The sequence below is a fragment of the Lepus europaeus genome, chromosome 10 (assembly GCF_033115175.1).
Source record: "Lepus europaeus isolate LE1 chromosome 10, mLepTim1.pri, whole genome shotgun sequence".
In the NCBI taxonomy this organism is placed as follows: Eukaryota; Metazoa; Chordata; class Mammalia; order Lagomorpha; family Leporidae; genus Lepus; species Lepus europaeus.
The window spans coordinates 80,652,073-80,666,621 of NC_084836.1; the positions used below are offsets into that span (position 1 = coordinate 80,652,073).

The 14,549-nt window shown below is 44.2% G+C and overlaps 1 protein-coding gene across 2 annotated transcripts in view; it reads left to right on the plus strand.

Moving 5' to 3' along the window:
- RALGAPA2 (Ral GTPase activating protein catalytic subunit alpha 2) overlaps positions 1–14,549 on the plus strand; it is a 340,680-nt gene that overhangs the window by 112,882 nt on the left and 213,249 nt on the right. For both annotated transcript variants that reach the window (XM_062203794.1, XM_062203795.1), the window contains exons 15-16: positions 4,858–5,095; positions 8,002–8,166. In XM_062203794.1, the coding sequence (XP_062059778.1) occupies positions 4,858–5,095; positions 8,002–8,166 (403 nt within the window). The remainder of the gene's footprint in view (positions 1–4,857; positions 5,096–8,001; positions 8,167–14,549) is intronic.

Sequence of the window (14,549 nt, forward strand, 5' to 3'; positions counted from 1 at the left end):
ATCGTTCCTAGTAACGTTCCATAATTTAATGTTAATCATCTTTGTAGAAGCAATTTGTAAGTCCTCAGCAGCCTCCTAAATACCACCACTTGTCCTCTGATTGCCTTGCCTGCTTAGTGGGTCTGTCAATGGCCCTGCACATTCTTTGCTACAGCCTGGAGGATGGTTCTGACCACTGGTTTACCTTCCACCTGGACCTGCAGTCACTGTGCTCTGTTTGCTCGCTCAGTAGAGTCTCTCTGTTGGCACCCTCTCATGCTCCCATTGCTAGGACTGGGCTGCCAGGTGGACGTGAACCCAAGCCAGTGTCAGGCTGGCCAGTACTTGGGTTTCGTTCCTCACTTTTTGTCTGGTCTGCTGCTGCTGCTTCTTTTTCTTTCTTTCTTTTTCTTTTTTCTTTTCTTTCTTTCTTTTTTTTTTTTTTTTTTTTTTTGAGAGAGAGAGAGAACTTATAACACAATTAAGCCAGAATCCATCAGAGTTGTGATTTGAATCCATCAGAGTTGTGATTTGTGGGGTTTTTTTGTTCTGACATTTGGGAAAAGGTTCCTACCGCCCCATTCATGAAGTCTTGTCAGAGCTTCCTTAAAGATCAGTTTTGAGTCCATGATTATTAGTGATTTTGATGTCTTTGTTATTATTTTGGCACTATTTAGATCAAGAAAAGGTGCTTAGAGTAAGAACTAGCCGTAAAATAGTGGAGAGAGGATGAGCTCTGTGGAGTTGGACAGACTCTGGGTTCTGAGCCCACCACCTCACTTCACCTTTCTGAGTCACAGTCAGAGGAGGATTCCTTCCTGCCCTGCAAGGTTATTGGAGCGCAGTCACTGGGATTCACAGTCACCTGTTGGCTTCCCAAGTCCCTGTGAGCTCCAGGAAGGAGAAAGGGCCAGCACAGGTTGGCAGGCTGCCAAGTGGGGCTTGCTTTGGTCTCTCACTACAGATAAGACATGCTCATTTTTATTTGTTTGATCATGTAAACTATCTATGATGCTCAGCTACTTGGTTTAAAAAAATTTTTTTTAATAAGAAGGTTGTTAAAGAGGACAGAAAAATTTTTTAAGTTACCATGATCCTTTTCCCTTTCTCTGATTTATTTATTTATTTTAATATGTGTTTTTCTCTGTCAGTACCAGGTAATCTTAAAAACTTACTTCAAATGATGTTTGGATTTGACTCCATTTTAAATATTTGCAAAATAACCGTGATTGCCCCAAGTGGTGTTTGAGTCTATTGTGGGTGCTCCATCCGGCCTAGGCTCCAGCCTCTGAAAGTGTCAGGATCTGTAGCGCCCTTAAGTGTGCTGGGCGGAGGGAGGTAGGGAGGCTTTGGTCGGCAAGTGTACCTAGGAGGAGGAGTGGTTTTTGAGTTAAGGTGTTTTTATAATCCAGTTACGTGTTGTACTGTAGCTGATAAAGCCTTGGCTTTCAGCACTGAAGGAATCTTAGGGTTCTGTTATTTTTATTGAGAAATGTGGCTCCAGAAAGGCCAAGTGACTTGTCCCAGGTCACAAGCTAAGATAGTGATGGAATCAAGAGGCAAGGGCTCTCTCTGTCTTTCTCTCTTTCATTTAGAAAAGGGTCATTGATCAAAAGGGCGCCCTGCCTTCATGTTCAAAGGAGCTTTGTCTCATCCCCCAACTTTATTTTATGATTTTGCTCTGTGTGCAAGAGTTGTGAGTTGTGAACTATGATGAGGATTCGTTGGGTCTTTGTGTTTGTGGCATTTGCTGAGATGAGTTTTGTCAGCTGCAGCAGGTCATCCTGTCCATGGTTTATACTTGGTAAAGGAAGCCAGATTCCCGTAACAAGTCCACAAGTTCTGTCTGGGAGACAGTGTTGCTCTAGGCGTGAGGCTGAGCTCCAGTGGCATTGCCAGGTTCTACTTTCTCCTTTCTTGGCTAAGATGATATTTATTATATTTACTTATTTACATTTATTTATTTTATTATATATATGTACTTTATGGTAATGGCCACGAACTCATTCTGAAAATGGAAGTATAAAAATGAATAGACAGAAGCTGGCATATTGGTCATAATAAATTTGTTGAAGTAATAATAATAAATAATAAAATTATTTTTCCTTTACATTGATAATTTTCAAAGCATTTATTATGCTGGTATTGTATTTTAAATGAGTATTTAAAATAATATTTTCCATATACTATTCTTTTAGAAAGTATAGTAAAGGTGAAATGAAATACAGAAAATAGGTATATTAAAAAGAAGAGTGTCATTTTAAACATTTTTCAAGTGGTCAGACCTGGCCTTCCTAATTATGTGTGGGTTTTGTTTTTTTTTTTTTTTAATTTTTGACAGGCAGAGTGGACAGTGAGAGAGAGAGACAGAGAGAAAGGTCTTCCTTTGCCGTTGGTTCACCTTCCAATGGCCGCTGCGGCCGGCGCACCGCACTGATCCGAAGCCAGGAGCCAAGTGCTTCTCCTGGTCTCCCATGGGGTGCAGGGCCCAAGGACTTGGGCCATCCTCCACTGCACTCCTGGGCCACAGCAGAGAGCTGGCCTGGAAGAGGGGCAACCGGGATAAAATCCAGCACCCCAACTGGGACTAGAACCCAGTGTGCCAGTGCCGCAAGGCGGAGGATTAAGCCTAGTGAGCCGTGGCGCCGGCTTTTTTTTTTTTTTTTTTTTTTTTTTGGACAGGCAGAGTGGACAGTGAGAGAGAGAAACAGAGAGAAAGGTCTTTCTTTACCGTTGGTTCACCCTCTAATGGCCGCTGCGGCCAGCGTGCTGCGGCCGGCGCACTGTGCTGATCCGAAGCCAAAAGCCAGGTGCTTCTCCTGGTCTCCCATGGGGTGCAGGGCCCAAGCACTTGGGCCATCCTCCACTGCACTCCCGGGCCACAGCAGAGAGCTGGCCTGGAAGAGGGGCAACCGGGACAGAATCCGATGCCCCAACTGGGACTTGAACCCGGTGTGCTGGCGCCGCAGGCGGAGGATTAGCCTATTGAGTTGCAGCGCCGGCCCCTAATTATGTGTTGATTTCTGTTTTTTGAAGTTTTTCTGTGTCTATGTTAAAGAAAAATTTTTGTCTTAAAAACCAACTATACACAGTTTGAGGGAAAATGCTTAAAAAGCTTAGTCATTCCCATGCCTTATACAGTGAAACTGTATAAGGAGGCAGTTTGCATCTGGGGGTAGGCAGAGACGTGTGCTAGCATGTTCATTTGTCTTTGACAACAGACTGGGAGAGCTGATTCTTTTTTAATAAGATTAGAGAAACATTGGGGACTCATTTGAGATGAACCTAGCTCCCTCGAGGGACTTCTTTTAGGAGAGAGATATTCTGATTTGAAGTTTAAAAAATGTGAAATATTTTGGCAGAAGGAAGAAAACTGGGTGATTGCAAGATCAAGATATACCCAGAATGTAAGTGTAATTAACTGTCTCATGGAGTTGCCCATGTGACCAGCTGTAATGCTGTGGACTGGTAAAGGGACACAGGGAAGTAAATAGACTGTCAAGGCAAGGAAGGATTGGTGCTCTGGTAGGGAGGTGCAGGGAACTGTGAGAGCTGAAGGATGTTTCTTGGAGGTTGGGGGCCAGGCTGGGAGGAGAAGGCAGGGAAGTCAGGATTCCCTCCTGAAGGATGTGATGTCCAGGTTGTGCCAGGAGCGGGAGGGAGCAGGTGGAGGAACTTGCAGATCCCCAGTGGGAACAGTTAGATTCTTCTGTTATGCTGTATTACAGGTGCCTGTGGGACATCCAGGTAGAGCTGTCTGCTGAGGGGCTGGTAGGTCAGGAAGTGAGCAAACATCAGGGCTGGTTATGGAGATTCAGAAGGCAGTAACATCCAGGGGATAACTGGATCAAGGGAATAGAGGCCAAGGCCAGTGCCGCGGCTCAATAGGCTAATCCTCTGCCTGCGGCACCGGCACACCGGGTTCTAGTCCCGGTCAGGGTGTCGGATTCTGTCCCGGTTGCCCCTCTTCCAGGCCAGCTCTCTGCTGTGGCCCAGGAGTGCAGTGGAGAATGGCCCAAGTGCTTGGGCCCTGCACCCCATGGGAGACCAGGAGAAGCACCTGGCTCCTGGCTTCGGATCAGCGTGGTGCACCAGCCGCAGCACGTGGCCGCAGCGGCCATTGGAGGGTGAACCAACGGTAAAGGAAGACCTCTCTCTCTGTCTCTCTCTCTCACTGTCCACTCTGCCTGTCAAAAAAAAAAAAAAAGGAATGGAGGCTGAAACCCAGGCCAACGGCAGAGTGGTGTTAGAAGGGAGAGAGCCAGAGCAGTTGAAAGGAGAGGTAGGGTTGATAGAAGCCCAGAAACTCTGGGGAAAGGGTCCAGAGCATGAATGAGGAATAGTGTGGAAGGGTAGGAGGCCCCCATGGGTTCCAGCCACCAGTAGAGGAGAAGCTGGGTGGGTGCAGGTGAGAGGGAGGGTCTTATGGGCAGAGGTTGGGCAGATTCTCCTTTGATGGGTGCTGCATCCTCTGATGTCCGCAGTGAGTTCCTCTGTTGAAAATCAGGGAAGAGAGGTGAGTTGAAGGTTCACGTAGAGAAGAGTCCACACACTGCAGAGTGAAGGACAGATCTGTCTCAGGAAACAGAGAGTCATTGTCAGAGGGCTTTGTCTTTTCTGTAATTGTACCCAGAGCCAGCCACAGATTCCAGAATGATGCTGAATCAGAAACTTTGTGATGTTAGCTGATTCCACGGTGGCTCAGTCCTGATTATAGTTGCTCAAATGAATTTGGAGAAACTAAAAGAAAACAACATCCAAAATTAGTTTTTATATTAAAATGTGCTTTATGAATAGCAATTTAAAGTACTTGTTGAGAAAGTTATACTCCTTCCAGATGGAGACTGTTGGATTCTCTTGTTGGTTGGTTGATTGTAGACGCTCATCGTGGCTTGGATCCGAGCAAATCTCTACGTGTTCATCTCTCGGGAGCTCTGGGACGACTTCCTCAGGGTGCTGTCCTCCCTCACAGAATGGGAAGAGCTCGTTCACGAGTGGGCCAACATCATGGACTCCTTGACGGCTGTGCTTGCAAGAACCGTTTATGGAGTGGAGATGACAAACCTACCTCTGGATAAATTAAGTGAACAAAAGGAAAAGAAGCAACGAGGCAAAGGTGTTCCCACTCTTCCAGGGTCACACCACGTGTCTGGGACTGGGGAGGAGGCAGTATTTGTGTATTGCTTCCAAGAAATTAGTGCATATATGTTGTGTTCATCATGAACTGAAGCAGTCACAGATGGTGGTTTTTTTTTTATTTTTTTAAGATTTTATTTTATTAATTTGAAAGGCAGAGTTATAGAGATGGGGGGTGCGGTTTCCACCTGCTGGTTCACTCCTCAAATAGGCACAATGGCTATGGCTGGGCCAGGCTGAAGCCAAGAGCCAGAAGCGTTCTGGCTCTCCCACATGGGTGCAGGGGCCCAAGCACTTGGTCTATCCTCTGCTGCCTTCCCAAGCTCATTGGCAGGGAACTAGATTAGAAGTGGAGCAGCCAGGACTTGAACCAGCACCCACGGGGGATGCTGTTGTCATAGGCAACAGGTTTTCCTGCTATGCCACAACGCCAGTCCTGACAGTGTTTTTTCATGATGACGTTAGCTGTGTCTCATATCCCTGTCTTCCCTTGATGAGAATGGTGGGTTTCTGAAGAGTCTGTGGAAGAAGGATGGATAAAAAGGAAGTGTTCCTAGTAATAGTCATGTCAGCTAATAGGAATGACAGTCACAGCAGTAATGGCTGGTGCTTTGTACATATCCCCTCACCTCACACTTATGACAGCTCCGTGAAGCAGATACTGGTATCATCCCGTATCACAGACAAAGAAGCTGGGGGTCGGGGACCTTACAGTGACTGGCTCCCTCAAGGTCACATGGTTAAGAAGTGGGAAAGCCAGAAATGAAAGCTGGGCATGGCCAACTACGTCAAGATGCTGCCCTGGGAAGATGAATTCTGCCCCTTCCTGGGAAATGTGGAGAGGCTGTGGATGCTTGAGATGGGAGCTGTTTGGTTTTGTTCTGTGTCTTGGTAAAAAAATATTTTGAGACCTAGGATCTCAAATAAAAATGATGTTTTCAAGGTAGAGAAAGTCAGTGGTAATTTCTGTTGAGAATGACAGTTTGGCCTCCCCCTCGTCTTCATTACTGTTCTTAAGGACTGTGACGTAGTCCTTGATTAATTCATTTGTACTGCAAGGTATCCTATAAAGATTTGAGGTAGCTCAAAGAAATGCATATAATGCAGTAGATCCAATGGAAAATGAAATAGGGTCAAGCTAAGTGGGGAGAAGCTGCAGGGATGGTTAAAAAGTCACTGTGGAGGCAGGCGTTTGGCCTAGAGATGTCAGTTAACATGCCTGCATCCCAGAGCAGAGTGCCTGGGTGTGGATGCCTGGCTCCACTTGCTGACTCCATCTTCCTTGCTAATGCAAATCCTGGGAGGCAGCAGTTGATAGTTCAAGTAGTTGGGCTCTTGTCACCTGTGTGGGAAGCCTACATTGAATTCCTAGCTCCTGGCTTTGACTCAACCCAAGCCTGGCTGTTGCAGGCATCTGGGGAGTGAACCAGCATTTTGGAGGTCTATCTGTGTCTTCGTGCCCCACAGGCAGCTCCCCCACCAACCGCCCTACCCCGCTCTTCTCAGATAAAAAGCGAAAAATGCATACCATAGAGCCTCGTGTGCTTGCTAGGGTGATGGGAAAGGGGGCCACCTCGAGTTTGACTTTGATCTTGACAAGGTTTTACCAGAGAATCACAGTGTTCATAAGTTAAAACAACCCACTTGCTTAGGAGATAACACAGCTTCTGTGGGTTCTAAAACCTGGGAGGAATTTCACCTTATAAAGAGTGCTCACTGCTTATTGTGGTAGACTACACCTTATAATAGCTTTATTATAGACTGTATCAGTTGGCTTTTGCTATGTGACAGATCTTAGTAGCTTAATAGCAACAGGTCATGGTTTTACGAGCTGGCAGATTGGGTTGGACTCAACTGGTCAGTTCTGCCGGTATCCGCTGGGTTCATTCCCGTATCTGCAGTTAGCTCTCTCTGCAGCGGTCACTGGGGTAGCTCTACCTCCAGGGTTAGCTGGCCGTCAGCCTGAGCAGTGGAGTGTGACTGGGCCATGCGTTTTGCCACTCAGTAAGCTAGCTCAGGCAGGAGCAGTGACAGGGTAACCTCAAAGTTTGAAGAGCATTTTCATGTCTCTGCTTGTTCAACTTTGCTACCAAAGCCAAGTCATGTGATGAAGCCCGAAGTCAGTACTGGAGAGGGTGACCAAGGACATGGATGTGTGGAAGTGTGAATCAGTTAACACATAGACCTGTAATTGATGAGACTGCTTCTTACAGTGTCTTCAGTGTAGTCTGAGTGGCTTGCCAAAGCAAGTTAGTAAGAAGCCAAAATAAAGTAGTCAGAGTATGGGGTATTCGAGTGGAACAGTTCATCTCAGTTTAGATGTAGACTGTCTAACATAATTATTTTCTGCTTTTTTAATAAGAAAAATGACTCTGATGTTTATTTCATTTTACTTGAAAGGCAGTTCCACAGTGGTGGCAGGGAGCGGAAGGGGAGGGTCAGAGATCGGTCTTCCATCCACTGGTTCACTCCCAAAATGGCCACAATGGCTGCCGCTGGGCCAGGCCAAAGCCAGCAGCCAGAACTCCATCTGAGTCTCCCATATGGTTGGTGGCAGAGGCCCGAGTCCTTGGGCCATCCTCCACTGCTTCCCAGGTGCATTAGCAGGCAACTCAGAGGCAGAGCAGCCGGGACTTGAATTGAACCCCTGTGGGATGCTGGCACCGCAGGTGGAGGGTGGCTCAACCCACCGCACGCACAACACTGGCCCCATGAGTTCCTAGCATTTTTAGCAGTAGATTCTGTAGGGACGTAGTTCCTAATTTACAGCTGAGGAATTGGCTGATTATTTATCACTGCGGGGCTGCCATTTGCTGAGCAACACAGGTGCCAAATGAAATCACTTTAGCCTTCAGATGGTTTTTCTGACCGTGGGCCCTTTATCAGGCTGTGTTCCAGACCCCCAGAAAGGAACCAGCGTGGGCAGATCGTTTTCTCTCAGCTGGAGGAGCCACCCGGATGTGGCTGAGCCGATGCGATTTCGGAGCGCCACCACGTCTGGAGCACCAGGGGCTGAGAAGGCCAGAAATAATGTTCGCCAGAAAGCAACCGGTAAGCATTCATCCGAACAAATCTTGTTCATATCGAAAATGGGCTTATGGGAATAAAATGTTTCAAAAATTATCAGAATTTAAATATTAGTTCTTTTGTGAAATGAAATGTCTCTGCATCTTTTTAGCTTTCTATTCAGTTTATTATTCAAATCATAGTTTTCATTATTCATTTCTAAATTATCCATTGTGGTAAAAAAGTTTGATGTTAATTTTTTTAATTTTATAAATAAATTTTTATTTAGCTTACAGTTCTGGAGATTTTTTTTAAACGTTTATTTTTTTATTTATTTGAAAGAGTTACAGAGAGAGAGGGATAGAGGGAGAGAGCAAGGAAATGAGAGAGGTCTTCTATCTGCTGTTTCACTCCCCAAATGGCTACAACGGCCAGAGCTGAGCCAATTCAAAGCCAGGAGCCAGGAGCTTCTTCTTGGGCCTCCACATAGATGCAGGGGCCCAGGGACCTGGGTCTTCTTCCACTGCCCTCCCAGGCCACTAACAGGGAGCTGGGTCGGAAATGGTTCAGGCAGGACTCAAACCGATGCCTATATGTGGTGCTGGTGCCACAGGCTGGGGCTTTAACCCACTGTACCAGAGCATTGGCCCCTTGATGTTAATATTAAGTGAGACATTTATACAAAATAGAGGTTTTGTTTGAACTTTGAAGAAATAGATTCTCAATAAAGGCAGCATTGGTTGCATTATTGTCGCATTAATCAGTGTTTTTCCTACAAGAGTGTGGCAGCCTTCTCTGGTTAAGGACAGCCTTCTCTGGTTAAGGACAAAGAGAATGATGCAGCTGGTTTTCAAGACTGGCTGGAGACATTTTCATTTTTGTCTTCTGTGGAAAGTTTAGCTTTTCATGCCTATAGATACTATCTTTGCAGTCCATCTAAATTAATGGGAACTTGACCAAGGACCTCCAAGTTAATGAATTATTTTGCTCTGTTTAACTTTTAAAAGAAGAATCTCTAAAAAGAAAGTTTGTATCCTATATTTAAGTTCTTATGTAAATGTGGTACACCTTACCTCTGACGCCTCCTGCTTTTTGCTGTAGCACTAGTTGGTAATTATCAGCTTTCTGCTTACTCCTTTCTCCTGATAGAGACCCCATTCCTGATGACAGGAAACTTGTATGTTTGCTCATTCACTGGTTTTCTTTTCATTCCGACTTCTAAAATCTCTTTTCCTCCATCACTGGATCCTTAAAAGAAAGAGATTAGCAGCTTGTAGCAAAGGTGGCATCCTGTCTGGGCCCACCCAGATTTCCCACTGTCCCTCACAAGCCTCAAATCACAATTACTCTAAAAGTGGTCATTCTGAACACTTTCAGTTTTATTCACACATTTCAATGAGCAACGAATTGTTGCACACAACATATTCCATGTGCCTCTACTTGCTCAAAACACATTGCAGAGATGCCATTTTCAGCACGTATTTTAAACCCCAGCATGGTAGAGCCAGCAGTATGTTTTGGGAGAAGCGCAGCACAGTTAGGCCAGTGAGGTTTTGTTTATCAGAGCCGTCAGGTATCTGAGAGGCCATGGCATAGGGAGAACAGCCTCTATGTAAAGGTGTTTATGCAGCATATAATACAAAACCTGGGCCTGGCCTTTGTAGGCTTCATTACATTTTTAAATGTGAGAACTTTGAAAGATAATGAAGATGAGAGCTATTCTGGTAGACAGTTCTGCATGTGGATATATGTTTCCTATTATATTTTATATTTTTAAATATGAAATAATATGAATCTCAAAAGCATTCCTCTCTGAAGATTCTTTTATATCATGCTGTGTAATAAATCTGCAGTGACTAAATATTAGTGGTTTTAGTTAGTTTTAATTTTTAGAAAACATTTATTTATTTGAAAGGCAGAGTTACAGAGAGGGAACGAGGCAGAGGCAGAGAGAGAATGAGAGAGAGAGAGAGGTCTTCCATCCAAATGGTTCACTCCCCAAATACCCGCAGCTGCCAAGGCAGGGCCAGGCCGAAGCCAGGAACCAGGAGCTTTCTCTGGGTCTCCCAAGTGGGTACAGGGGCCCAAGCACTTGGGCCATCTTCTGCTGCTTTCCCAGGCGCATTAGCAGGGAGCTGGATCAGAAATGGAGCAGCCAGGACTTGAACTGGCACCAATGTGCGATGCTGGTGCTGCAGGCTTTGGCTTTACCTGCTATGTCACAGCACCAGCCCCTAGTCCTGTTGGGAAATAACTTACCTTTTCTTCTTTTAAAAGGCCCGAATATTTTCATGATAAAGTTTGATTTGTGTAGACAGTACAGCAGTTCATGAAGTTAGTTTTTGCTGCTTGTAGAATAAGTTGCTTCCTATGAAAGGCCCGTTTGACAGTAACTTCTGCCGTCCCCCAGTCCCACTAAGAGACAAGTTCAAAATGGTCAGATGATGATTTTGCTCACAGATTTTACCTAAGTAGAGAAAATATCACTGATGGTGGCACAAGGGAAATATAAAATCAGCACTACACTGTCGAGAGATGACGTTTAACAGGGTACATCAGTGTGTGACTTCAGAGGCCTGGCAAGGCGAGGATGGAGAGCTGTGAAGGAGAGCTGTGTCCCTGAGCCTGGGTGGGAAGAGTTTCAGTGTCTACAATGAGGGACTGATCATAGCAAGTCTGACTCAGTATCCACACAAATATTACATGTTTTATTATTTCTAAAATAACTAGTTATCAGTTTTGAGAAAAACGCACAGTCCGTTGAATTTAGAGTAACTTTTAAAAACAACACTCACAGGAAAAGTCTCTTGACATCATTGGAAGATGAACATATCTTTCAGAAAACTTGATGTGGTTAGTTGGAGATTTCCGTGGGAGTCGTTTTTGTTTACCTGTTGTCTTGCATTTATGAGTGAATTAAACCTAATCACATTGCAGATAGTCCTGTCACTGGGAATTCTGGTAGACAAAGCATAGGAGAAAGGGTAATAAACCAAAGAGTTTATGTCACTTTTTGCAAATATGTCACTACAAATTTAATTATTTTATTCATATTAAGTCACAAAAATAAGTAAATTTTTAGATTTTTGTTTTAAGGACAAAACTTATGGAACTGGTTGTGGTTTTTATTTTTGAGGCATGCTGCCTTGTGTCTGTTCATTTAATTAACAATGTATAGAAAACTTAAGGACATGATAAAGTTGGCACTAAGAAAGTTTGGGTTTAATGAGCATGAAATGTGGTATAAAGGGATGGTTTCATGGTGGTTTTTACCTCTGTTAAATGGTAAAGTCTTTGCATGTACCACTTGACTCTCACATGTCCTTGAGCTTCTGGGATATTTAATTCACTAAATGATTTGCTGTTGAATACAGTCATCTCTCAGTAAATGGATTTCTGAATCATTTATTGTTTATAAAAGATTGCAAATTGTAGGCTGGATTTCCGCCTCATGGCCTTTCTGTATATGTGTCCATTGATGATAAAGTGCACCAATAAACAACCCAAACGTGAATCTGATACATGGCAGGAAAAGGAAAGTCTAAGCATAAAGTATTTCTGAATAAAATTGATTATTTGTGAGTTGCCCGTTCTCCTGCCTCGTCAGAATGACTGAAAGCTGGCTGTATTTAGAGACTCTGGTTAAATACTGCGACCACCTCCCTTTACAGTTTGCACTGACTTGCTTTGCATGTTTAGACGAAGCCCAGAAAGCTAATGATACAGAAGAAGGGGAAGGTCTTGGGGTCTTCTGACGTAACTGTTGCTTTATCTCTCCTGGAAGCTAAGCGAAGCCAGTCTGTCAGCAGCTGTGTGCGCCTTTCTGAGGCTCTGCCCGGCACTCAGAGCGTGCCGCTCCTCCTCCACACCGTGGGCGCGTTCTTACCTGGTCTCTCTTACTCCTCTTGCTCTCACAGGCTGTCAGGTACTGTAACACTGTCTCACGTGCCCATCAGTGTCCCTGGACTCCTCCCACTGCCTCTGGCCCTTGCCTTGTTTGTCAGAACCCTCATACCACGTATATGCCTGGCAATCGCACTCCCATTAAGTTCCAGTAACTATCAACAACTGCTTTTATGTCGTTAGATATTTAGTAGCAATTAGATGGTCAAAAAAATGTCTGTAACCTTGTGGGCCTTTGTATTTACAATTAAAGAAGATAGAAAGATTTCTTTTTTTGTCCATAGTTTTTAATGGGGTAAGGGGGCTACCTTCCTTAGTGAGTCTTCTGTACTTGTCGAGTGCCTGTAGAAAGGAGGGGAATTTTCATACAGTTTTCCAGAAGTGTTGAGTATGTCAATGCCAGAAGGTTTGCAGTACCTTCTAAAAAATGAATAAGCTAGAAAAATTATACAGGCAAGACTTCCTTGGAGGTGGTAAGTCATATCCATGTTTAAAGTAGTGATCAATTTATGCAGGTTTATATGGACTGTGGAGAGTTTAGTAAAGGAAGACAAATGTGAAGAAATGCTGAATTCTAAAATAAAGAATCACTGTCCTTGGACTTCAGGTGGTTGACATTGGAGGTAGCCATGCGTTTGTTCTGATGTGTTAGGATTTACAGCATCAAAATGACTTTTGGCTTTGCCACCTTTCCACCAGGATGTACTTGCTCTACAGTGAATAATTACTTCTGTGTCTAGTTATTTTTCAGTGATTCTAAGATGTTTTCATATTCCTTTTATTTCCAGAAACCTGGCATTATAGGTTAATATGTTTTTAATATTGGCGATAGCCTAATTGTGGCTTTCTGTAGCACTAAATTATGTTATGCTGTGGTTTAGCAAAACAAAATTAAGTCCTTTGAAGGGTATGTCAAAGACTGTATTATTTAATTTACAGAATATAAGGGAAGAAGTGAGTTTTCCTGAGACTCAGGGCTGTGATGTTGTTTAGGAAATCTTTTGTCTCTAGTTACTGAAGGTGAAAAACAATTAAAAGGATTGGTGGGAAAGGGTCTCCTGTCAGGTTACCGATGAGTATCAGCTGCTTGATTATTTGGCTTTCAAAGCCGCTGCTGAAAGGTGGTTAAAATAAAGTATTTCAAATATTTGCCCCTATGTGGCAGATTTGCACTCAAAAGGAATTTTTTCCCATGGTGAAATACTATATTTCACAGTCCATTTTTTCTGTATTGTTTCACTTAAGTTTTTTTTTTAACTAGTTTTTCCAGAATATGTTCTCACAAAAAAAAAAAAAAATCTCTTCCTATTAGTAATTTAATTTTGGAACCTTTGTTCTCCTTCAGTGTTAAATTGGTTCCTGTATATACGTACACAGTTGCAATAGGAGTTAAATTTCTCAGAGCGGTAGTTCCCTACCAGGGAGGATTCTGGCAGTGTCTGGAGACAGTTTTGGTTGTCACAGTGGGACAGTGCCACTGGTATGCAGTTGGTGGAAGCCAGCGATGCAGTTAAACATCCTACAGAGCTCAGAGCCCCACAGCAAAGAATTATCTCGCTCAAAGTCGCCATAGTGCTAAGGTTGGGAAACACCGATTTAGGGTTGGGCTGGGTCTGTGTTTTCCTGTTTTTGCCATCCTTGTTCCTGGTCTCAGAGCATAAACAGTGAAAGAATGTATGGGCACAGTAACCTTGAGAACAGTGTGCTCTTCCGTGTTTCCTCCAGCAACTACCCAGCTCCTGCATAGTCTGATGCCATCTGCTCTTCGGTCCTCAAGATGATTTATTTCCATTGTCTTTGGTTTTGCCAAGGTCGTTGGCCAAGACAGTGGATGGTAATCCTTTGTCAGAGGGTTTCGATGCTCTCCATTGCTTGGCACGTTAGAGTGTGCGTTTGGTGCTCCATTTCACCTGTGGCTGGAGAATGTATAGACACTTAGAATTTTACTTTCTGGACACAACTTTCTGGTTGCTAATTTTGTTTCTACTCAAGCTAATATTTCTTGGTTTTGTTTCTAATCTACGTGATTAGTTAACCACCAGAATTGTCTTAAAAACAAAAGCAGCCAGCGCCGTGGCTCAATAGGCTAGTCCTCCGCCTGCGGCGCCAGCACACCAGGTTCTAGTCCCATTCGGGGCGCTGGATTCTGTCCCGGTTGCCCCTCTTCAGGCCAGCTCTCAGCTGTGGCCCAGGAGTGCAGTGGAGGATGGCCCAAGTGCTTGGGCCCTGCACCCGCATGGGAGACCAGGAGAAGCACCTGGCTCCTGGATTCGGATCAGCGCGATGCGCCGGCCGCAGCACACTGGCTGAGGCGGCCATTGGAGGGTGAACCAATGGCAAAAGGAAGACCTTTCTGTCTCTCTCTCTCTCTCACTGTCCACTATGCTTGTCAAAAAAAAAAAAAAAAAAAAAAAAAAGCAATAAATACTTACCTGAAGCCACTGTTATATGTTATTGGGATCCTTTTGGGATCGTTTATTTGACAGCAACAGAATATGAGGCAATATTTAGGAAAAGTCATAACC